General features: G+C 34.8%; 1 protein-coding gene across 1 annotated transcript in view; it reads left to right on the forward strand.

Moving 5' to 3' along the window:
• Positions 1-27,065, forward strand: part of clstn2a (calsyntenin 2a) — a 254,565-nt gene that overhangs the window by 154,293 nt on the left and 73,207 nt on the right. Inside the window, exons 3-4 of the mRNA XM_051092502.1 lie at positions 15,229-15,424; positions 23,484-23,692. Of these exons, the coding sequence (XP_050948459.1) occupies positions 15,229-15,424; positions 23,484-23,692 (405 nt within the window). The remainder of the gene's footprint in view (positions 1-15,228; positions 15,425-23,483; positions 23,693-27,065) is intronic.

Consider the following 27,065-nt stretch of genomic DNA (forward strand, 5'->3'; position numbering starts at 1 on the left):
TGGTGAGAAAAGACAAATTGCTTGTTGTGGGAATCTTAACACGTCAAGTCTAGTTAGGACACAGTGTTAAAGTGACTCATGATGTGCCATTGTATTGTATTTACCCAAACGTATATTCCTTAAACCATCTACTTGTTTTTTTTCCCCCTCAGAAGACAGATGTTTTTGAAACAATGAGAGAAAGAAGGTTTTGAAACGATGAAGATGTGTCAGTCACAAATCGGTGAATTTTTGGGTAATCTGTGCATTCAGACATTCTCACATGGTGCTCACTGGGAGCGAATGACGAATGGCAAAGACCTAGAAACAGTATTTTTTCTTATTGATTCTGGATGATAATAGCCACTAGCGAAGTACCATGATCGATATCTAAAGGTTAAATGTCAAGAAGCACAGATCTAGATGCTCCAAAATGATACTGTTTTTTAAAAGATTGAATTGTAGAATATGATGTCTGTATTATCTTTTCTTATTACAATGGAAAGCCGGTGGACATATTAAACAGACAGTGTATGTGTAGGTTGTCCATGGTCCGATCTCCAATACTTGGATCAACTTAGCGGCCAAAAGCTAAAGAACATCCACCTCCATGTTTTAGCAACTGAATTAAAAAACAAACACGTACACAGAACTGGTTTAAATCCCAAATGTTTTGCATGGGTTTAGCAGAGTGCACAGGGCATGAAGAGAAAGTTGTGTTTTGGCTGAGATGAGGATAACTGGTTAAAATAGACTTGTTTGATTGGCTGGCAAGACTCTCACATCTCTTGGCACACACCAATGGCTGTTTGATCTTTCGAGTGGAACAGATTGTCACTGGGAAAGATAATGTCTAGGGAAGCGAGAATGGACAATGTAACTCTTTTAAACAGACTCACCCACTCCAAACAAAAACACAAAGGTAAACATGAATCACTAAAGCAGCACATGTTTGTGATTATGGTGCAAATGCGGTTTTGTTGTTTTTATGCTCAGTTTGACTTCCATTGCTCAGCTTAACTGTTTATGTGCATCTCTAAGCAGCTTTTTTTAAGTTTAGTCTTAACATTTTTTTCAGAGAGATTAATTGATACTGCAGGGACACATTTATCATTGGGCTGTGTTAAGACAAGCATTTAGCATAAACATCTGGGCTAGAATGATATCGTAAAGTCAGCATATCATACGTGCGAGGCTTATGCTCGGCCTTAATGTAGTTAATAGTGGCGCAAATCAGCTAGCTTCCCATTTCCAATTACTTGGGAAAATAAGGAGGGGAATTTCCGACCAGTCATTACGATTAAGTAAATGATGTTTTACCCAACGTGATTATTTACCCTTAGGGGTCAATAAAGTCTTATTTATCTCTCGTTTTCAAACTAGTTTGTGCAGAGTAGCGTAGGGATGAGCAAACGGCAAAGTTTTATCACCTATGGGAGTTAAACGATAAATTCTAAAACTATTTTTACCTATTTTTAAGTCAGTGAATGGTTTAGACATGTTGATTTATTGTTTTTTTTTTTTTTTTTTTTTTGTTTTTTCTGTGTCTGTGCTTAAGGAAGACTTCAGACTTTCTTGTGTTGTTTCTGAAGAGATCCAAGATTAATACTTTTATTCACCAAGGATGAATTCAGTTGATAGAAAGACAGTCAAGTCTTTTACATGGTTACAAAATATTTCTATTTCCAATATATACTGTGCTTTTGAAATGTCTATTCATCAAAGAGTCTTGAAAAAAATGTTTCATGGTTTTCACTAAAATATTAAGCAATATGTTTTCAACATTGATATAGAAATGTTCGAGCACCAAATCAGCATATCTGAAAGGATTTGAAGGATCATATAACACTGAAGGCTGGAGAATGACTGCTGAAAATGTAGCTTTGATATGACAAGAATAAATTACATCTTAAAATGCATTAAAATAGAAAGCAGTTTGTTTAAATTGTAATATTATTTCACAGAATTACTGTTTTTACTGTGTTTTTAGTCAAATATGTCAAAGTGTAATACTTTAACAGAGCAGTATAATAGTTTCTCCCCATGCCAACCAAGATTAAATGCACAGCCTAGTATATGACACTATGAAATCAGTTTTGTTTTTTTTCTCAAATTCCTTTTTGTTTCTTTCCAAAATGTTTTTGGTTTTGTTTTGTTTTGTTTTAATTTCTCTAGACTGCTTTAATGGTTAAATTAAAAATATGAATAAAAAGCATTAATTAATTGAATTAAAGAAACTTACATAAATTAACAGCAATTTATTAAATGTTTAACAACAATGTCATTTTTAAGGCTCTGTAAAATGATTTATTTTTTTCTCACGTTCAGTTTTATTTTTTACCAAATTCGGTTGGTTAAATTAAATTTATTATTTATTTATTTGTTTAAATACTGTGGTGTGTATTTACATTTTTTCTGGTAAATAAATTCTGGTAAATATTCCTTGAAAAATAATGTTTTAATAATAATTTTATTGGTAATAGTACTATCATTACATTAGGTAATATATTTCAGTCACGGTTTCTTCAAGTTAAACCGAACTTTTATTTTGGCGGGTTGCTGTGAAAATCTTTAAGTTTCTGTTTGTGAATATGATTGTAGTTTTGATTTTTCTCACATTAAACGGTAAAATGCTCATTAAGTGACTCTCAGAATAGTTCTAGAGTTTTTGGTTCATGTACTCATATATTGAGGCGGCAAGGGCTGAAAACACTATGGACATTATGCCTTTCAGTATGTGTGTAGTAAACGAAACAGCGTGTCTGTGCCATTCATTCACACAGAGACACAGAACATGCAGTATTCACATTTAAATAGTATTTTTTGCAGCTTAATATTCACAGAAACTAGTCCATATCACATTTTGGTTTAAGTGTACTGACCTATTTTGATGTATTAATCCAAATCTTGGTAAATTCCATTTTTATGACTGGATTCTGTGATTATGTCCATAGGGCCCTACTAGTACACAATTAAACTAACACATTAAATATTTAAATTAGCCTTTACAGCTAGTCTTTGTGGTGTACTGTTTATTGTGGCTGTTCTCGCCTGAAAACCTGAGTCCCAGTGTGGGTGTCAACTGCCGTTCCAGCAACCCCAGAGTGTTTTAACCTGTGACCGTGGGCTGCCAAGAGGGATGCCAGTCAAATGCGTGCTGGGAGGTTCACATGTGGCCTTAAGGCTGGCGAAGCAGAGAATGAAAGGTGGGGTTCAGTCCACCTGGGCTCCAGCTTCACTTATTGAATAATTAAATGGAGAGAACTGAGGTCATCAGGAATGGGAAGAGGAGAAGCAAACAAACCTGACGGCCCAGGGGAGGGCCTACAGCTCTATTTATAGTCTTTGCTCTCCTGCCTCCATTCTGTTCTTCACACACTGTAAATCAATGAGATAAGCACTCTGGACTCGGGGTGTACAGTACTTCTTTTGCTGATATGCTCTACTCCTTTCGCGCTCGCAGTCTCAACACCTCTCTCACTTTCAGTAGCTTGCTGAGGGACGTGAGATCAGTGTCACATCGACTTTCTGTGCACTACACTTTACTGTTGACTGGATTGCTGGGAACTAGACATTATAGGGATAGCTCAGCGAAAATGGAAAATTCTGTCGTTTTGGACAAGTGCTTTTTTCAAAATGTCTTCTTTTGAATTCTCTGAGGATAAAACTTCATCAATCTGCAAAAAATTTACTGTATTGATAGATTGTAATAAACGATTATGATTATTGCCATAATAATAATAATAATAATAATAATAATCTTGCATAACTAAAGCTGTCCCAGATTTCATGCACTTTCACAACAGATGGAAAACATGCAAGACTTAGGAATCAAATGCGTCATTTAAATGAATTAAGTTTGAGCTGCTGAGTTTAGAATTCTGTATTATTCATAATTTTGTACGTCCATTTGTGCAAAGTATGCATCAAGTATAATATAAAGGTGATTCTATGACCCAGCTTAATTTAAAGATGGTTATTATTCTCCTGAAGATATGCATTACTATTATTATTCAGAATTTACAAGTAATTGGTATTAGTATTATTGGTTAAATGAATTTTCTGTCACATCATATACAAATTTATTGCACATTTAACAGGCTACTTCTGCTTTTGTTAGTTTTGCAGACATTGTCTTTATTTAATCAATAATATTTGCACTAGGGCTGTCACTAACAATTATTTTGGTAATCGAGTAATCGATTAATTGTGATCATTTAATCGAGTAATCAGATAATTACAATTAATTTGAGGTAATAAAAATAAACCTAATCAAACAATAGTCTTTAAAATGACTTAAAATGCATATATAATAGCAATGAGGCAATAATAATTGGTTCAAATAAGGTCTCAAAAGCAAGTGATCATATGGTTGTATATTGAAAAAAAAAAACTTAAAATACATAAAGAATAGAACTAATGTACATTATGCATTATATCAAATGCCTGCAGAGGGTGCCAGTGGTCTGACGATTGTTTTTACACTTTACTGCGTGATGCTTGTTTAATATCGACTAAACAACGTTTAAATTGTCTACATAATTTTTAATATTTGGCCATTTCTTTATGACAGAAATGTTACAGCCACTGCTTTTATTTTGAAATCATGATGAACACTAAGCATATTGAGAAAGATATTGTATTCTCCTGTATTTGCATAGGTTTATAAATGATTTACCCTACAAATCTGATGAAATGGCGCACGTTGCATTCTCAGATGAATGTTATAATAAACCCAAAATCACAGCGATATGCATAGATGGAGTTTGAGATGCTTTACACGTTAATAATAACGTTTGTGTGGAGCAGCGTTTACGGTGAATGGAGCAACTCTGAGATGCACGTAACCTACACGCATATAAATAAAATGTATATTAAATCCCCAGCTCATATATTTATTTAATTGAATCACAGCCTTTGTGAATTCAAAATAGCACTATGCTTTATTATGATTTTTAATATGGTTTTAATGTTTCGGGTAGCCGTAGAAAACAGTCTAATCGTGCCTTTCATGGATTCTCGTCTGTGCCACTTCCGGTATTTTGCTGGTTTCTTGACATTGGCAAATTGCAGTTTTGCATTTTTTTTTTTTTTTTTTTAAATTGAGCGCTCTAATTGAATCAAGCAGTCGTGACAGCCCTAATTCATACATTGTTTTCTTATCCAAAATGAACAAAATGGTACAATTTTGTCAATGTTTCAATAATAATACTGTGGATTGTCTCTCCATTACATTTATGTGAGCATATTTTTGGAAGTACTTACGATCATTCCAAATGAATCAAATTGGATCACTGCATGAACGTTGATGAGCATTAATGAATTCCCACCAGGCTTTTTAAATGTCACAGTCTTAGCCGTATGAGTCAACCTGCTTCACCAGCTAGACAAGCACCAAACCAGCACTAAGTAAAATTTCGATCTTGTATAACTTAAAAGGAACATAATCAATGAGTGTGAAACTTGTCCTTGGTTGAGGAGAACCCAGTCTGATTGATTCTGTGACCGCTTTTTAAGCTATAATGAAAGTAAGGACAGCATTGGCAATTAGACATTGTATTTCCTAAGAGCCTTGCAAAAATCCCAAGGAATCTGTATTATCCATTCAGTGCCTCTCTGAGCTTTCAGTGATCTAGAGGCTGAGCAACAAAAGGTTGTTTTACTTGTATTTGAAAGCACAGTTTGCTACGTGAATTACAATGGCAGAACTTTATGAGATCAATTAAGATAATTACATCCCTTCATTCCTAAATCTTCAGGAAAATTATTATGAATTTTCTTCATATCACTCTGTGTGTTTTGTCCTCTTGATTATTAAGGCAGGAATAAAAAATGACCATAGTGAGGCAATGTTTATTAGCCAAAGGGTCAAAGAGATGACTTTGCTATCGCCAAGAATGCAATGAGGTATTCTTTTATCGTAATGAAAAAGGCCTTTAGGAGTGCACTGAATCCTCCTTTATAAAAGGCACCTTTGGGATTCGTAGCGTGTCGTAAACATTAGGTCAGTACTTTACACCAAGACATTTCTTGTCAAAGACAGAAAGATTCATTTTGCCAGGCCATTTCATTGGCTACTTTTCTTCCTCTGAATGTCAAATGCAAACCCTCGTCCCAAATGTTCAGCCATATGCGCTCTCTGACATGACATTCTCTGTTAAATGACCTTTGCTAGAGCTTACAGTAATACTGTATGAATTGGACTGAACCGTAAGTGTGACAAAGGCATTTTCTCTCTGTCCTTTTCTTTAGGATCAAAGTTTGCTGCCAGAGATACAGGGCCCCAGAATGCTTTTGGACATTTAAGTCACAATTAAAACAGAATAAATGTCTTCGCATTATCATCAAAATGTCAAAACGAGTTGCATTCATGTTAAAGAAAAATAGCACAAGCACAGTCTTTCTTGTGTGAACATGAAAGGAACTTCATACATTGGTTAAAATGTACCAAATTACCTGTAGGTTAAAAATAACTGAAAAACTACACTTTGTAATTTGTTTGGAGATGCAGTTTGGTTTGTTGGACTTTTTATCTAATGCCCTGAATTCAGAAATTTGTTTTAATGTGATTTAGCTGTGCAAAAATATATTTTTGGGGTCACTGAATAAAGCATGCTGAACTAATTATACACTACAGTCAAAAGTTTGGAGTTGGTAATATTTTTAATGTTTCTGAAAGTCTCATATACTCACCACTGCATTTATTTGTAAAAGTACTGTACAGTACATATATATATATAAAAAAAAAAAATACTTGAGTAATGTTATAAACTAAAATCTATTTAAAATAACTTTTTTGTGTTTTAATATGTTTATAATATTAATTATAAATATACATAATATATTAATATATTCTAATATAATAGTATATTTAATATAATTAATTTAATATAATTAATTTAATATAATATATTTATAATAAATGAAAACTGTTGTGCTGTTCAGTATTTTTGTGAAAACATGATTTTTTTTTAAATATTCTTTGAAAGATTCAAAATAACAATGTTTAACAGTTTATTTTGTACCTTTAAATGTCTATACATGGTTGCTAAATAAGTGGGTTTTTTTCTTTTAACAACAACAAAAACATTCTTACTGAGCAGTTTGTAAATTTCATAAGTTATATTATGAATTGTTACAAATGTCAATTTTTCAATATCATTACATTCAGCAGTTTACATTTTTAACATTATTTCCTAAGCGTTATTTAACGTAGTTAATGTTCTGATTAAAAATGACCAGAAAAATCTACTTTTTTATGTGTGGGGGTCTTTCTAAGGGGTGCTTTATTCAGTGTTTATAAGAAAACGTCAAATCAATTATCTCAGGTCTGTCAAATGACACACATTACGATTGGTTGAATGAAGCGTAGTACTTCATACTTTCATTCTGTGCAGTTTAGCCCTCATCTTTGTGTGTGTGCCAATGGATTTTGATCAAAGCGGCTTGTGTGCCATAAATCAATGTTAAACTATGTGGATATGCCAGCGCTAAAAATGACTAATGATTTGATGTGCACTGGTCCATCCTCAGGCTCTCTTCACACACTTGATAGGACCATTACCCCATCCAGACACAGATATATGCACACTTAGGGCTTGGAGAGAGATGAAAGAGACGGACGGCGTTGGAGAGGAGTGAAGGAGGGTAGAGTGGCTCTCAACAACACCTCAACCTCCCACTGCATGACAGGCATTATTGAGCGAACATGTGTGTCTGTGTGCGAGTTTAATAGAAAGAGAGGACAGAATGAAAGGGGTGGGAGAGAGAAAGTCATTAGCGAAAAATGTAATCCAGAGAGTAATTAAAGAAAGGGAACATGGGGCCGGCCAAGTGCATCTCCAAAGGGTTGGGTGAATCAAGGCTTTTGACTAGTGATGGTTTGTGTGAACAGGGTTTTAATCAACCCCAACCTATAACAGCTCATGCTACAACTAGATGAAAATATTTCAAAAAGCTAAGATATATGACTATGCAATAGGTTGAGAAAGTACAAGTGCTCCTGTACGCTCCTTGTGGCTTGAAAATGAATCTTGTTGTTCCCAAACTTTAAGATTTAGAAGAGAGTTTCTTTTTTTTTTTTTTTTTTAACAGCATTGAGTGGAAAACTGATAAACACACTACCGGTCAAAAGTTTTTTTTTTGAGAGAAATTTAAACTTTTATTTAGCAAGGATGCTTTAAATTGATTAAACGTGATGCTAAAGACATTTATAAGATTTCTGTTTCAGATAAATGCTCTTCTTCTGAACTTTTTATTTATTAAAAAAACATAAAAAACCTATTCAGCTGTTTTCAGCATCATAATAATAATAATAATAATAAATATTTTTGAGCAGCAAATAAGCATATTAGAATTATTTCTGAAGGATCATGTGACTGGAGTAATGATGCTAAATAAATTACATTAAAAAAAAGTTATTTTAAATAGTAAACATTTTTAAAAATCTTTGGATGAGCAGAAGAGACTTGATCAATCTTACTGTTCAAAAACTTTTGACTGGTAGTGTATGGGATAATACTGAGTCACTGGACTATTATTGCAATAAATAACCCAGGCATAGTGATATGGCCCCTGACACAAAACTGCTGTAAAAGTGCTACTGTATCATTCTGAAGGGGTTTATTTTGCAATATTGACCATTGACCATACATGACTTACCATATCAAGTAAATAAATGGGTATGAATAATTGATTTTTAAGTTGAAATTTAAGTTAAAATATATTTAATAAATATTTGAAATGTATTATTTATAATAAATATTATGAATAATTAAATATTATATTTTAAATATATATTAACTATTTAATATTTATAATATTTGTTTTACTTAAGTTAATCTTAAGATTTCCGTCCTATATTAATAAAGCAAACTGGTCTTAAATGGTCTAATGTCAACAACAACATTGTGATTATTTTTATTTTATTTTTTATTTTTTTTAAGCATGAAATCAGCATATTAGAATAATTCTAAAGGATCTTGTGACACCGAACACTCCTGTAATGGCTGCTGAAAAATTAGCTTTGCCATCACAGGAATAATTCTATGTTAATATAGAATACTAGTTATTTTATGTATGTACAGACAGTGGTTTGACTTAAGAAACTGAGTGGAAGACATTCATTTTGAGAGCTTTGAGAATTGACATTTGGGGCACTGACCATGTCGACAATGATGAACAGTTTAATTATAAGAAAACGTGCAGAAATGCAGTACAATGCAGGGACTAGCAATGGGAGTGCCAACAGTGAAGCTCACATTTACCTCCTGGATACTGCAGGCAAGTATGAACACCTGCTAGCAACCAACAGCGCAGCGACCTGGCAACCTTCAGCAATTAAATTTCTGTGTGCTAAAATTGTCCTACGTGTCTTGATGCAGAGCATTGTGCTAGTCTTGTTTGACCTTGAAGTTGAGAAGCAAAGCTTTATATTGTGAGTATATAATGTTTGAACAGATGCATGGCTGGATTTGTCTGTTTTCACACAAGCTAACAAGGCTAAATTTCAAAACAAGACTCACACAGATCTCACTGAAGGCAAATTTATTGTGGATATTGATCTGCTCAAAGGTGAAGATTTAGAAGTTGCCGGCAGTTCTGTCATGAAATATTAAAACGCCAATTTGAGCTCGTAATTAAGATTGTGATTAGGCCTGACAGTGTGTTTACACAAATAATAATAGACGCGTAATCAATCTTGATTTTTGACCTGATGACTTTTCTGTGCAACTGTACCACCTTAAAGATTTGACTTAGTTGCCTCGATATGCCAAATAACAACGAGGAACTGCCGTCGGCTGTTGCGTGACTCAACGTTATGATCTCCGATCTGTCTCTGGCTGCGTCCCATACAACACATCTAATTTGCGCTCCTTCCAAATATGAAACAGGAAAATGAATTGGTTTATGAGATGGAGGTCATCCAGGTCTCTGGAGTTTACCGCTCATGCTCCTTGTAAACCACCCTACTACAAATGAATTTCTGCAGTAAGCAGTACAAATATTACATGGATGATTTCATTCATTAGTCTCAAATTGGCTTACCCAGAACTCCCTTCTTTACACTCCCAGAGCTGATGTGAGGTGGTATTAAAAACATGGCTCATCTGTCGGCCCGATTTAATACTTCCTTCAACACTTTCAAAGGGGAACTCCAAAGAGTTTAGGCTCGGCGGAGCTCGCCGCATGATTACAGACCTCTGTGCTGTCAGAGCGTGAGGAGATGCTGCTGTTTTCAGGCTGTCATCTAGAGACATGATGGAAATTAGCTCACCGTTTCCCTCCATCATTACTCTGTACATATACATCCGCATTGCCTGCGTTTCTTATGCTGTATGGTTTGACCCGTTTGCCCTTTCTCCAATTGAATCTGGAAAATGCATTTGCAGCAGCAGACGGAGCGGAAAATGGGTTTACCCGTGACTCCCAAGCACTAAGTGGAATTTTATTTTTTTCTTTAAAGGCACAATATGTAGTATTTTTTGATTAATATATCCAAACACCACTGGAACAGTGTTATATATTTTGCTGACTTGTGTACTTACATTATCCCGAATGTTTCAAAGTAGTGATGGCCTCTTTTGAAACACTGCTTCATGAAGCTTCGAAACTTTGTGAATCATTTTCGAAATAGTGGCTCAGAGTGTGTATCAAACTGCCAAAGTCACGTGATTTCAGTAAACGAGGCTTTGTTACATCATAACTGTTTCGATATTTCAATGGTTTGACATTGGGTGCGATCTCTGTGAACCCATGACAATGCAAGTTCATAGAAAACCATTGAACCAATGTCTGTGGATTTTACCTAATCTCGAATCAGTTTTATCAATTTGGAGACATTTATGTAATTAAAAAGATTAGTAGTCTCTTACTGGCCTGTTTAGACAAGCTTTCCATAAAACAAACAAAACAAGCACTGCAAGTTAAAGGGATAGTTCACCCAAAAATGAAAATTAGCCCATTGTTTACTTACCCTCCAGGCTACCTAGGTGTATATGACTTCCTTCACTCAGACAAATCCAGTCGTTATATTAACAATTATCCTGGCACTTCCAAGCTTTAGAATGGCATGGGTGAAGGTGTTTCTCTTCATCAGTCCAAAAGAAGTCCAATAAAATGCATAATAATAAGTGTCTCACACGGCTTTAAAATGTAATAATCACTTTAATCTAGCTTGCGACGACAGCTTGTGCACGGAAGCAGCTCTGGGTGGATGACGTAAGACGTCGGTGTTGCGCAAGCGCTGTTTGGAAGTGGCGAATACACTTGTCATGAATTAGAAATTCAAAATGAGGATTTGTAAAGAAAAATGTCTAAGAATTTCAGTGTAAACCAAGAGGAGACTGTTTTTTTTTTTTGTCAGGAAGTCAGAAAACTTTGCTTACTTTGCTCCTGTAAACAAACAGTGATTTTTCACGAGACTCACCAGCGCATACGCAACACCAACGTTCTACGTTATCTGTCTGGAGCTGTTCCGTGCATCGATTCACTAAAGGATATACTTGGATATACTTTATTGCGCTTGTTTTGGAGTGATGAAGAGAAACACCCACCTATGCCATTCTAAAGCTTGGAAGTTCCAATGATAATTTTTCATGTAACTCCAATTGGATTCATCTGAAAGAAGGAAGTCATATACACTTAGGATACCTTGAGGGTAAGTAAATAATGGGCTAATTTTCCTTTTTTGGAGAACTATCCCTTTAATAATAGACACTTCATATTTAATGGTGTTTTATTATTTTAATTGCATTTTATATTATACTTTTAATAAAGCATTTGCATTGGATTTGTAAAGCTGTTTTTTTAATGTTTTACCTTTTGTTGCATTTATACAATTTTGACCAGTAGGTGTCACCAGTGTGTGGTGTTTAGAGGGCTTCAAAACAATGAATAATTTGCAAACATCTTGACTGACAAGTGATCTGACCAATTATAACGCTGCGTGAGAACGTGATGTGTGCCATTGTTTATCTGATATAGCAACAGTAACTAAGGTGGGCGGGGTTTTGCAAATGGTTGCACATTGGTTCAGTTGAATCGAAGCTTCGAAAAGGTTAGTTTCTCCCATTAATTTCTCTAATTTCAAATAATGTTTAAGTCAAGAGAAATAAGCCATTTTATTTAACTAGTGACCCGTCCCTTGTCATTGTGTCGCCGATGACATCATAAACCCTTGATTTCCAGTTTTATTTTGTAAAAAAACATGAGTACACCAAAGATGCATACATTATAAGATTTATTAGACAGCTGACGAATGCACAGAGTAGCATTAGAATTTTCATCACACTCAAATGTAGCTAGTATGATGAAACGGTGCCACTTTACCCCACATACACAAGACCGGAAAGAACGGAAGTGGGCGACCATGAACTCATTCATGAACATGTCCCATCGGATTGCACCGGCTGTGGGAATGAAGACAACAACTCCCATGATTCCACACTAAATCATGCCATAATCAGACTATGCCTTTGTTTCTTTGTTTGTTTTAATATGCGCCCTCTAGTGGCAAAAACATGCTTATTGTGCCTTTTTTTGATTAGTTATTTTTTGGGGCTTTTTATGCCTTTTTATTGCGTATTGCGATAGGACAGTAGAGAGATGACAGGAAAGAACTGGGAGGAAAGAGGGAAGCAGAATTGGCAAAGAAATCGGGTCGCCGTGTGTGCAGTTGCGCTACATATTGACGCACTAACCATGAGGCTATTGGTGCCAACATATTGTGCCTTTTAACCAATGAATGTTTTTATTTTTTTGCATATGCATTGTGATTATTGTTATGCTTATATAATGTTCTTTCCCATTTGTTACAACTCATGATCGCAGAACTCGTATCTGAACGTGCTACCCGGCGTGCTATTTGATACCTGCCTCCATCCTTCCGTCCCATTGTGCTACACATTTAATTTGGATGAAGCATCGTGGGGCTAATAGAAAGGGGAAATTTAAACGCCAAGTCTCTACAGGAACAGGGACAGTGGAGGGTAAATTGTTATTTCAGCATTGAGGGAGGAGAGAGATTTTCGAGCGGAGAATCAGATCTGCTTAAAAAGAAGAGGAAAAAAAGAAAATAATGAAAAAAGAAATTGAGAGAGAATGGAACGGCGAGAGAAAGTTAGGCTTATCTGTCCGCAGCAGCAGGCTTGAGCACACAGCGTAACGGCACGTCGCTGTTTGCTCCGGAGACCTGCCGGGGTTTAAGTGATATCAGCTGTCTCAGGGTCAGAGTTCTGACGCTTTTTTTGTGGTCATTTTCCAAATCCCTAAAAGAGCCGGTATGGCCAGATAGAAGCACTGCCAAGAAAGGACCAGTGAACAGATACAGTGGCAAGACAATGTCCTTTCTTGTGGTCTCGGATTTATTGTGGTGTCAACAGATTGTGTGGCAACATTATCTGTGATTGTGTGGACCGAACTGCACTGTGGGTGACTACAATGCAGTCTCTAGAAGAAATTGTTTCCAAGGCTACAGCAAAACTTAAAGTGTAGTGAACACTGTCACCTGGGAATTAAAAGACACAGTCTAAAGTCAATAATCAGCCCCCATGTTAGCCGTGTAACAATCAGTTGCTACATAGACATCCCGAAACTTAAGTAAATGTCACAATTTAAATGTAAATTTATATTAGGATTAGCAAACTGTACAACAAATACCACAGTATTACTTTAAAATATGCTACAATCCCTTACAAAAAAAAAAAACAACTGTATCATGGTAAAGTGATAGTATCTGATGCAAGTGTCATGGTACTATTTTATATTTTATTTTATTATAAATATAATAATAAATCTAAAAACATAATATGAAATAAAAAGAATATTAGCAGACACTTTATTTTATTTTATTAATTTTTTTTGTATAGTATATTTTACTGTAAATTTTATAGAATGGATGGTTATAGTATATTTTATGGTTATACTGTTTTTTTTTTGTATAAAATACAATAAAAAGGCCGTCAGTACACACTTTTTAAATTATTTTATTATTTAATTGTATTTTATTTTATTATAAATATAAATATAATAATAAATATAAAATATAATATAAAATAAAGGATATCAGCACACACTTTATTTTATTTTATTATTTTTTTTATAATTATTTTGTATAGTATATTTTACAGTAAATTTTATAGAATGGTTGTTTGTAGTATATTTTATGGTTATACTGTTTATTTTGTGTAAAATAAAATAAAAAAGGCCATCAGTACACACTTTATTTTATTTATTATTTTATTTTTATTTTTATATTATTTGTTTTGTGTAGTATATTTTACTGTAAATGTTATAGAATGGTTGTTTATAATATATTTATGGTTATGCTGTTTATTTTTGTAAAATAAAGTAAAATTAAAAGGATATCAGTACACTATTTTATTTATTTTATTTTATTTTATTTTTTGATAGAATGGTTATTTCGAGTATATCTTATGGCTATACTGTTATTTTTTGTATAAATAAATACATACATACATACATACATACATACATACATACATACATATAAAAATATCTATAATATCGGTACACACAGTCATTTCATTTTATTTTATTTTATTTTATCAGTATAACCATAAAATAAACTATACACAACCATTCTTTAAAAAAATACTATAAAATATACAAATAAATAAATAAATAATTAAATACCATGTGAAAATTCTTGATATCATGTTAGTGAAATTCATGTACCTTTTATTTTTTTATTTTTTTTATATTTCATTTCATTTTATTTCATGGTTTCACATTAGCTGAGTAGAATAAAAGTGTATATTATGTATTAATCATTGCTAATTTGAAAGAAATCGATTACTTGCAATTAGTATAGCTTGGTAAAAAGACATCTTGTCACAATTACTCTTTGTCTACAGTGCATACATATTTTATTGTAACAATTTCTTCTCAAGTGGGGCGGGCCGCTTGAGAACGAGAGCGAGGCTATCGGTGCACAGTCATTACCACATTCAAAACACTGTACTTGAGCACTCTGCTTTCTTGCACAATGTGATTCCAGCTCTGCAATGAGGCAATTACAAGAGCAGACAGTTATTCTTCCTTTCACAGCACGAATAGTTCTAAAAGCACACCGTGTCCTGTATATTACTGCTCCGGGGTTGGGGGGCCCGGCCTGCTGGGTGAAAGTTATAGCAATGATAGCTTGTTGAGATGCAGGTGGAAAAAAAGAAAGTAATTTGTGTGTTTTCACAGCCACTGATTCCACCTCCCGTGTCTTGTTTCTTCCAGGAGAGATCTGTGCATTTAAGATTCATGGGCAGGAGGCCCCGTTTGAAGCTGAGGTGTTGAACAGGACATCTGGTGAAGGGGTGCTGAGGGCCCGGGGTCCTATAGACTGCGAGCAGCAGAAGGAATACACCTTCATCATCCAGGCCTACGACTGCGGAGCCAGCCCAAGTGGAACCAACTGGAAAAAGAGCCACAAGTAAGTAGTGTAGTTTAGTTCAGCAGCTCCACTGATGGTCTCCGAAGGATCTCCCAAGCTGATTGATTTTTTTTTTTTTTTTTTTTTTTTTATTGAGAAGAAGCACCCAACATTTAATTTTATTAATTAATCAATTCATGACAACTGATTTGAAGAGTTTAGTTCCAAAACGCTTTTTTTTTATTCACTACTTTTTTTCACATTTTACACAAAATGTGATATCTGCCATGTTATTCTGTCATGTTTTTTTCCCTATTTTTCCAAACTGGGACAAACGCCAGTCTCTCTTCTCTGCAGAGTGCGATACATCTGCTCAACCAATCACAGCGCACCATTCCACGCATTGTAAACGGTAAAGGCGGCTCTGCCGATCAGCATATTTGTGTTTTTCTGCTGAGAGGAGCTTCAGAGGTTTCTATGTGTTTTTGCAACGTTAAGTAATGTATCACAGACATATCTGACGAATCCCTTCATGAAGTAGATCCCTTCAAGTGTAGAGAAATTGTAAATAAGAGATTCATTGTGCAGTGTGGAGAACTTCGTTGATTATAATGAAACTTTGTGAGAACGCAATGAACTAAGATGAGTGACGGCTTTTAATGATTTTTAAGGAAGTTTGTAAATGAGATATTGATTTAATACAACAGTTAAATAAACAAGAAGTTAATATTAAGTTACACAAACTTACATTGTCTGACTATAACACTATTGCCTGATTTTGCTCTATTTCGTCATCAAAAATAGTTTGAAACAAGTCACAACTGAGCCCCTGCACATCTTCATTCAAACACAGCAGTGTATCGTTTATGAATGAACGTGCATTTTAAACAAATCTAGTGAGTCAGTGATTCAATTTCCCATTCATAAAGACTTGCTTTTTTTCCTGAATGAATCAGCCGTTGGAACGAATCAAATGAATGAATGATTCAGTAATTAAATCAGTGACTTGGCACCACCTACTGGCAGTTTTAGTTTCATTTTTAAATGATCTTTTCAGTTATTTAAATCATTTAATATTTCTGTATTCAAAATTTTATATTTAAAACATTAATCTCAACATTAATTTATATATTTGATTGCACTCATGCCACCTCTGAGCCTCATTAAACAAATGAAAATACACCTACAAGCCACTTTTTTGTTCTTCTGTGCCACGTCTGTAGTACAAATTAATTTTGTTAATACTGATTTCATTTGATTGTTAACTTATTCTTATTCTACTTGTTTTTATTCTGTTGTTTAATTAGAAATTTTAAAAAGCTTTAAAAATATATATTATTAAAAAAATTGACGAAAATAACATACTTTTAATAAAGTTACAAAAATGCCATTACAAAGTTAAAAACAAAATCCCCCTTTAATTCACTTTAAGGAGTCAAATATCACCTCATAATGGGAAGGCAAATTTTTTATCAATTTTTTTTTAATTTTGACTGTGCTCCTAAATTTCTTTAAGCGTAGAGCCCTGATGGATTTATTGCATTTTGGGGAAAAAATAATCAGATTTTATAATAAATCTTTGAAAATCAAAATCTGAATTTGAATTTGTTATTGTTACTATAACCTAAAGATGCTGTGTGAGAGTTTGAAACAGAAAGAAGTGGTTTTCATCTTGCCACTTTTTTGGTAAAGAAAACACATTTTTACTCAAATTAATCAAAATGGATTTATAGTGTTTTGGAAATAAACTCTTCATTTGTAAACAGATTTTAGGAAAGTGTTTTCTCACTGAAATTTATGAATTGGTAACTCAAGACTTAAAAAATAAAAAGATGTCAAGTCAGTGACATTTGGGGTGTTGTGGGGTTTACTTTTAAAGCAATAAGTCAACTGGAAAATTTTGGTCTAGTGGTTCAAGCACTGTAGGCCATTTTGGATAAAAGCTACAAGACTTTTAGCAGAAGTTGTAATTTACAAGCAAGAGGAGCAATCATCTCTGTGATGTGGACTGTGTAAGTTAAGGGACTGGTGTCCTGCTGTGCAGATGATCAATTTGTTTAATTCATCATCTCCTTATCAAAGCAGAATGAAGCTTTGCCACATTTGTGGAAGCTTTTAAGTCAGAAGAGCCATGAGGAAACCAACTGCTGTGCTGACAGCTAACCAGCCTAAACCATTGATTCATTTGGAGTAATTTTGGGGTTGTTAGACTTAATTTTTTTTATTATTTTTATTAATGTGATTTCCAAGGTATTTTAAAGAATCCCACCATATTACTATCATCAGTGGTGAGTAGAGTAGCCAAAAACTGTACAAGTAAAAGTACAAGTATTTATATAAATAATTATTCAAGTAAGAGTAAATTTACTCAAGAAGCGAGTTACTAGTTACTTTGAAATGAACTGATTTCCGCAGGGGCATTTCTTCATTTAATTTCTGAGGGAAATTTTGTAACTCCCTTAACTCATGTAACTCAAAGGGTGAAGCTGCAATGTCATGAAAAAAATGTTTCTGATTATTGCCCTTAATATTGTAATAATGATCATAAATGTAGATTAGGCCTAATAAAGGGGAAAGCACAAACCGTTTATGAATTTCTTTTTACAGATTAGACAATCAAGATTTCACATATTGTTATTTTAGTAGAATAAAAAACAAAACAGTTACTCAAACTGGGAATAAATGACATAAAGAAATACAGAAGGGCTCCATGACTGAGTTATGCATTTTAGCAAATACTCTCGTTATAATTACCGAAGCTGTCTACACTGCACAATCAATTTGTTTTCTGCAGTTTGTTGTTTATGCTGATGAGAGAATTTTGCGAATGCATATTCATGCATACTGATTGGATATTGCATTCATTAGCTGCAGACCATTCTCAAAAATAAATTTGATGCAATGTAATAAAGCAAATATACTATAAATGAGATGCTGCAATTGAAACTTTTCATTCTTTTCACTTATATCCCAGATAGCACATGTATGTCTGCAAGATGTCTGTTAAAGATCACTTGATCTGGAAAGCACCTCCTGTGTACGAACATCTGACAGACATCTGTAAGATGTCAGTTTTACATGCATTCTAAATCATAAACATCTTAAAGACATCTAATAGACATCTGTTTGACATCTAATAGGAAACATCCAATAGATGCATTGCATATGAGCAAACTATGTAAAAACCACATCTTCCAGATGTAAACGTCTCCTTGATGTATGTGTACTGCATTTACATCTGTAAGACATATTTTTTAGTGTTTGCTCAACTGCAATACATCTATAGGACGTTTCCTATCAGATGTCAAATAGACATCTAGATGTCTTTAAGATGTTTATGATTTAGAATGATGTATGTAAAACTGACATCTTACAGACGTCTGTCAGATGTTCGCACATAGTAGATGCTTTCCAGATGAAGTGATCTTTAACAGACATCTTGCAGATGTACGTGTGCTATCTAGCGTACCACTAGTCTACTACAAAATATAACTTAAATGAAATTGTACCTGTGGAATCGTTTACAGACTGTACACACGGTGTTCAGCTAATGAAAATCCCCATTGCAGGACAACAGTAGAATTGCGGATTTGGCTTCAAATGACTGTAGACTATAATAAATGTAGACTGCGTTCTTACATTTCCCGGTACAAATGAGAGCTTCGGACGATTCAGTGCATGCAGGGAACTGAATGAGTCATTGATTCGTGAACCAACTCAGACGGTTTTGCAGGCTTGTTTGTTCAAAACCTTGAACAGAATCAGCTCAAAATACAGTAGTGATTAATTTGCGAATGGGACATTGTTCATGCCCCAGATGAAATAGACACTTGGAATAAACTACACGTTTTTTAACATGTATTGCATAAACAAAGAGGAACGTTGCCCAGTGTAGCAAAGTAAAAGTACAGTTTTTTTGTTAGAAATGTACTCGAGTTAAAGTAGTACCCATCTTTAAATTTACTTTTAAAAGAACTTTTTCAAAAATTTACTCAAATAAATGTAATGGAGTAAATGTACTTTGTCACTACCCACCTCCGACTGTCATGATAGTGTTAAAAAACAATGGTACTCAAACCTTTTTTTTTTCTTGATTTAATGGGTTTCAGGTGAACCACTTTAACAAAAATGTATATCACCGTACATCCCAAATTTGGGGAAAACCAGGAATTACTGCAAAATTACTGAAATTAATTTTTTTTCGGTATTGTACAAATTAGCGTTTTTAAAATGCATTTCCCCCATGGAAAATGCTTACAGAGGAAAAACTAGTAACAATCTCACAATCTCAAGCTGGAAAATGCTCCTTCTTGCTAGAAGTCAAATGACAAATAAAAGCAATGGTTGTTCAAAAAAATCAGCATTAAAATCAAATGGAGTTGTTGTCTGTTGCTATCACACACACTACACAATTTTCTGTTAAATCTGTCAGCTCCGAAGTGTTTAAAATCTGACTGGCTCGGAGTTTTAAGCAACTAGCGTCCACTCTGCCAGACTACAAATCATCAACAGAATGTGTAGTGTATTCTAGCCTTTAATTTTTACTATATGTTATGAAACATCTTTGTATATTATGGAAACAAATTCTATAATTTTGCCAGACTGCTGTTTTTTTCCCTTTCACATTTCATTGAAAGGAATTAAATTGTTCACTTTTTCAAGCTAATGAAGTGATTGTTTGCTGCAGTGTTGGTCTGAACACTCACTTACACTGATTGAAGTGAGACCACAATTCATCACAAATTAATACTAGCACATATTGTTATAAGATGATTAATCAGTTGATTAATTCATTGTTGGTGCTCTTTCTTAATTACAATAATTTTGTTTATATGGATTTATTTCATTATTATTAATATTATGATTTTAAATCAGCTTGTAAAACTCTAGAACAGTTAAAGTTTTAACTATAATGACACCTGTATAGCGTCAGTGTTGGGAAGGTTACTTTGGAAATGTAATAGATTACAGATTACAAGTTATCCTATTTAAAATGTACTAATAAGTAGTGTATCTATTTCAGTTACTTTATTAAAATAATGTAACTGATTACATTTGATTACTTTTTGAGTTCTTTTCTAAATTTGGATTCTGTTTGGCTGTCAGTGTTTTTAGCATTTATCGTTTGAAGAAGGTCATTCTGAAGGTAATTCCAATTACGTCATTGCCATTATAGCTGTGGTGTAGACTTGTGGTGGCTATTTTCATACATTTATATAGTTATATATAAATATATATATATATATATATATATATATATATATATATAGATGTGTATATATAGATATAGTTTTGTTATATTGTAGTTATCATTCTTGGTATGAACTTGGTATGAAGTTTGTACTTGTCACCTCAGATCTCAAATCAGAGTGAAGTTTAGTGTACCATCCAGCATTTTTTCGCTCTCTCCTTCCCTCGTTCTTTTTCCTCTCTCTGTCCCTGGCGGCACTTCAGGATATGAGTTGGCTACAGACATACATACACACTCTTATGCTTGCACACATTTCTACACACCCAGTCCTGGCTGGGCCTGCATTGATGACCCATCAAGATGTTTACAAAGTTGCCGGAAGCTCCGTACGTGCCTGACAATCTCTCTTACAATAGCAGCTCGCTGCAGCTGGAACACAGCTCTGATAAAGTGCAGGAGAGAGCCGTGCTTCAGGCACCCACTGCTGTGAGAGAGAGAGAGCGAGATGAAGAAGTGCTTTTGATTTCACAGCTTGGGTCGTTCTGATGAATGTCTCTTGACACCGCGATACTGAAGGGTGTGCGAACGCGTGCACGCAAGAGAGATCGCAGAGTACAGGATCTCAGCGGGATAATCTAAATGCAGGTCCCATTAACTTAATGTCTCCATTTAGGAAGACGTACGACAACACGTGAATTTATGTTTCTGTCAAAGAAGGTCACAGCTGGTTTGACTAAATGGCAGATACTGAGCTGGACTTCTTTAAGATTTTATGTGGGCTCTGTGTACCAAAATGCAACTTTCTCAGCTCTTTTTTAATCAAATTAGCATACAAATTCAAAAATTTCTCATGTTAAAACCGAACGTGTACCCTCAGCCTATGTTCTCAGATATATTTGTTTTTCATTGTGAACTGTTAGATCTTAAAGGGGACATCGGATGCCCTTTTTCCACAAGTTGGCATGGCTCTTTAGAGTCCAGGTTAAAATTCCTCAGTAGTCATGTAAAACAACACCCTTTTTAACTGGTCAAAAAACGTCTCTGTTAACAGCGACCCGTTTCGGTGCATCTCTTTGAATGCTAATGAGCTCTGCTCACCTCGCCCCTCTCTTCAATAGAAGAGGAAAAGGCAGTTTGCAAATAATCATAAAATATAAAATATAAAGTGTGAGACTTACTTCTTCTGGAGGTGCAGCTGGATCAAAAACACTGATCTGATCTGTGAGTTTGAACTTTTTAGCATAACCTACCTTGAATTGTCCCTCGCAGTCTGGAGTAAAATGATTTGCATAGACATAAACAAATTTAGCTGTATTCTGTGGCACATTGGCATAAAAAACAAAACTAGCGCCAGTGGTGCTGATGTCGGGAGAAAATGAAGACTCTTATGTTCACTTTTACATGCAAGACATTATTGTTGCTACAGCTGCTCAAGTGTGGAGTAAATGACGGACAGTGTACAACTGGCTGAGGTTGGAAATATGCTAATACAGGACAATCTGTCAGCGGCCGTGGGCGGAGATTGAGCAATATGACATCATATTGCTCAAACTAGCAAAACGGCTTAATAATTAGGTTTTTTAAAAGATATAAAAAAAAAGTGAATAGATTTTTATCATTAGCCTGGTTTCCATCCAAAGTTGCAAATTTAACTTGTGGACAAAAATTGATATATCGCATAAAAAATTTGCAAGTCAGAGAACAAAATCGTCACTTTCTGATAAACTGACACTATATATTACTAAGAAAAGTAGGAGAAACCACTGGATATAGTAATTTTCATACATAATAAATAACTTGCACCTCAGAATAAGCAGATGAAAATGTTATCATTTCTTTGGAGGTGGATGTCTGCTGTTTGGGAACGCAGTTGTGTAAGACCGTTCTGGGAGGCAATTGTACAGAAATACTTTGACGACAGACTTTGCTCAGGCATTTCAGAATGACCATATCCATATTTCAGATGCTGTGGAATGAAATCGGTCCATTGGTTTGACAGGTTTTGCCATCCCATAGCACAGTGTCACATGACTTTTTTGATGTGTGTGGAGGAATTCGGCAAACACATTTCCATCTCCCATTACTCCCATTATTATAAGTCAAAAACCACCTCAAGTGAGCGTAAAAACTTTTTTGCGAATTAAGGGATTTTTATCTGAACTGTGGCATTTCCATCACTCGTTTCTAATGCGATACTTCAAAATGCGCATAGAAACAGTGTGATGGAAACTTAGCTATTGTAGGGTGGTTCTGTCCACAAACTGCTAAGACACATTTATATGCAAACACCATGTAAAAGTGAATTTTGCATCCGATGTACCCGATGTGCGAATGTATTTGCAGACATATTTCAGTCAAAGCTTCATCTGTGTTTGTGTCGGTGTGCTGAATGCAGATTGATAAACAACAGCTTAATGAGTAATTTCATAGTGATAAAGCTGCAGGTAGGTAAACCAAGCCATCTATTCTGCATACTGCGTCGCACTGTAGTCTTGCCATCATGTAAACATATTTAAAACCCTTAAAATTAGATTAATTTAAACTGAAAAAATACCAGGAATTTTTTGCTGTTTATTGGTGGGTTAGTACAGATGCTTTCATTAGTTCTCCACATTTTTCTTTGGTAATTTCCCCAGACGTGGTACAGACAATTTATTTTTTTATGGGTCGCACTAATATTTTCCGTCCAACGTAAATATTTACAGTCAGTCCGGCCTTGTGTGGTCTCAGTACAGTGCTCACAGAGATTCACTTCTTTCTGTCTTCATTAATTTCTCTAAAGCTTTTCGCAACTCACTCACGCAGTTCAGAGGTGTTATATCCGTGTGTCTCAGGTCTATTAGCACCTCTGGTCTATAAAATTAACATCTCTTCTGTTCCCTCTCCCTGATTGGTTATTCTCTGTCCGTCCCTCTGGTTCTGTTGCAGGGCGGTGGTTCACATCCAGGTGGATGATGTAAATGAGTTCTCCCCAGTGTTCAGGGAGCCATTATACCGTGCCACTGTTACCGAGGGCAAGATCTATGACAGCATACTGCAAGTTGAGGCCTGGGATCAGGACTGCTCTCCACAGTACAGCCAAATCTGCAACTATGAGATCGTTACACAGGATACACCTTTTGCTATTGATCGAAATGGTAAGTCTCAGATTCAGACATGCACTCTTAAAAAGGGTGTTTTTGCAGTGATGCCATAGAAGAACCATTTTTGGTTGTCCAAAGAACCTTTCAGTGAACAGTTCTTAAAAGAACCAGTTTAAAGAACATTTAAAAAATCTAAGGAACCTTTTCTGCATTTGAAAGGCCAATAAAGAACCTTTATTTTTAAACGTGTGAAAGTACACATAAATGTACCATAAAGTGTGCATTTTGTCAAAATATGTAAGATCTTGCCAGAAATACTTGACATCTTAATAGCAATTAATTAAGCCTTTCAAACTGGGGCTGTCAAACGATTAATCGCGATTAATTGCATACAAAATAAAAGTTTAAGTTTGCCTAATATATGTGTGTGTACTGTGTGTAATTATTATGTATATATAAATACACACAAATGAATGTATATATTTAAGAGAAATATGTTATTTATGCACAAAATGTTTTTATTTATACATGATATAAGTTCTATAAAAAATTATAATAAATGCATATACTTGTAAATATTTCTTGTATATATACATGACTGTGTTTGTAATAATTAATAATTAATATGTGTGTAATAATTACACACAGTACACGCACATATATTAGGCAAACTCAAACTTTTATTTTGAATGCGATTGATCACGATTAATTGTTTGACAACCCTAAATGAAACTGATTATAAGTGTAAAATTTGTTAAATATATTTTAATGATTTTTATGTTTTGTTAATGTCATTTATTTATTTATTTATTTAAAAAATCCTCCAGAAACTTACACTCCTGTTTAAAATATTGGGGTCAAAGTATATGGATTAATATTATAATATTGTATTTGACCAAATAAATACAGCCTTGATGAGCATAAAAGATACAAAAAAAACATTAAAAACATTCACTTTTTAAATAAATTTCCTTTTTTTGCATTGTATAGAGTGAATGTTGATCAAGTTCACCTAGCATCAACAATGGTTAGAATTAAATTACGTTATTGCTTTATTTTTATATTTAAAGAAAACTATTTCTGGTCTATAAATATAAGGTATATAATTTATTTTAGACCTTTCAAGTAAGAGCTAAAAAGCATGTTTGTTTAATTTTGTTTCTTTAACATGTTTTTTAAATTAAGAATACATGTATTTACTTTCAATATTCCTTGTAGAAAAATCCCTAAAATGTTACTTGAGTAAGAATTCCTGATGTGTTTACCACCCCATTTCTGTTGTGGCTGGGCTGTCTTACTCTCTACCTGTCTTTCTCACTGTTTTTTTCATTGCTTGAGTAGTATGAAACTGATAAAGACAAACAAATCATTTTCTCACTTCAATACTTCACCTGTGATTTCTCTCTCGTGTGAAGATGATTGAATTTGATTTGCTTTAGCTTCCGTTTTCTGTATTCGTCATTCACGAGTGCAGAATTGATGTCTTATTTAGTTATCGTTGAATGCACGAGTGAATTAAACGGCTCACTGGCCAGCTGGACAGTCAGAGCCTCCCATCTTTGACACCTCCGGGCACATCAGAGGTGACTCTGAGGCATTGGAGCGTCCGGAGCTCACGGATCACATTGCCACGCTGCCGCGGATCAGACACCCGTCTCCCTGCCGTGGCTGTCTGCCTCCCTCTCATGTTCTCTGGTGGGGTGTCAGCTGTCTCAAAGAGCTGCGGTCTCTTTCAGGGGCTCACGTCGGACTTTGAGCTCCTGTCTCATTCACTTCCTCTTGCCGCTTTGGGCCCTGCCAGCGTCTGCAGTGCGACTGGCATTGACATTGCTTGGTTAGTGCCAGGCGAGAGCTGAGTGATGCATGGGCCGCCCGAGTAGATTTTGTTCTGAGGGCTTTTGGCTCCATCATTTACTGTGGATCAGAGGGCAGAGTGAGTTATTAAATACAACAGGCCCACTGGCACTGTGTTCTCCGGTCCAGAGAGAGGAGGAGAAAGAGGAGGGGACGAAAGAGAATGAGATCAGGAAAAAGAAAGAATGATAGATAGTTAGAGTATAGAAACATGCTCTAATGACGTTAGGTGGGAAAAAGGTAGGTTTGTGTTGGTGGCGGCACCACATGATTTATTTTGAAACTTGAGGTAATTTGCTAAAGATCTTCTGTGGAATTTCATTGTTTTTGTGCACCCGAGAACTATGAGTGGAAAATATTCCTGACATTGTTTCATTGTTTTAAGCATAGAGACAGCGCGAATGAAACAAGACACAAAGAGGCGATATTTGACTCAGACATTTCATTTGATTCTCACTTCTGAATGGAATTCGTTGAGAGAAAAGGAGAGAGACAGATATGAATAGGAAGAGAGAGAAAAATGATACAAACAGAAAAAGAGTTGGAATGTGAGAAATAAAAGAGATATCGAGGGGTTTTGATTGAATTTACACCATCAGTAGCTCTAAAATGCTGGAGGCCATTAAACGTGTGTTCTTTGTTCTTTATGCTTTTATTCTGAAAGAACAGAAATTCAAACACACGCTGAGGCGCATGCTTAAAGTTTCAATCAGAAGTGTCATGCCTATTCAAACCGAGGCACGCGCCCCCTCAGATTTTGAATGCAACTTTCAAAAAAAAAGTGTCTATGATAATTATGGTGCATGACTTATTGTAGATAAAGAAAAGTGTGGAACGTTGTGGCAGAATTCACTTGTCCAAATCAATCCAATCTAATTGTACTTTCTGCATATTATTTGCTTTTAACTGAAAATTCTATCAACTCACAGAACTTTTTACTGTGGAACACAAAAGAAGACATTTTAAAGTATGTTTAAACCATTTTTGTCTGTACACTGAATGGAGTTCAAAACAACATTGGACCCCTTTAACTTTCACTGTATGGACAAAAATCATTTAGAGATTTTTCAAAATATAATTTTTATTCCGCAGACGAAAAAGTCATACAGGTTTATAATGAAATAATCGTGAAGAAATGATTACATAATTTTCATTTTAAACGACTGCGTCCCATTTAAGACAAAATTCATAGTGATTTGTGTAGCTAAAAGGTTAGTTCACCCAAAAAAGCAAATCAGCCCATATATTCACTCACCCTCCAGACATCTTAGGTGTCAAGTCAAGTCACCTTTATTTATATACCGCCTTTAACAATACAGAATTGTGACAAGGCGGCTGTACAGTATTAAGTAGGAAACAGTACATCAACAATGCCAAGGGCAACAATAAACACTCAATTTTCAGGTAAAGGTAGTTATTCAAATGCAATAAAATAAAATACAATATCGTGTGAAGAGAAAGTGTCCTCAACTAAGCAAGCCAGAGGCGACAGCGGCAAGGAACCAAAACTCCATCGGTGACAAATGGAGGAAAAAACCTTGGTAGAAACCAGGCTCAGTCGGGGGGCCAGTTC

Source organism: Labeo rohita, chromosome 2, assembly GCF_022985175.1.
Source record: "Labeo rohita strain BAU-BD-2019 chromosome 2, IGBB_LRoh.1.0, whole genome shotgun sequence".
NCBI lineage: Eukaryota > Metazoa > Chordata > Actinopteri > Cypriniformes > Cyprinidae > Labeo > Labeo rohita.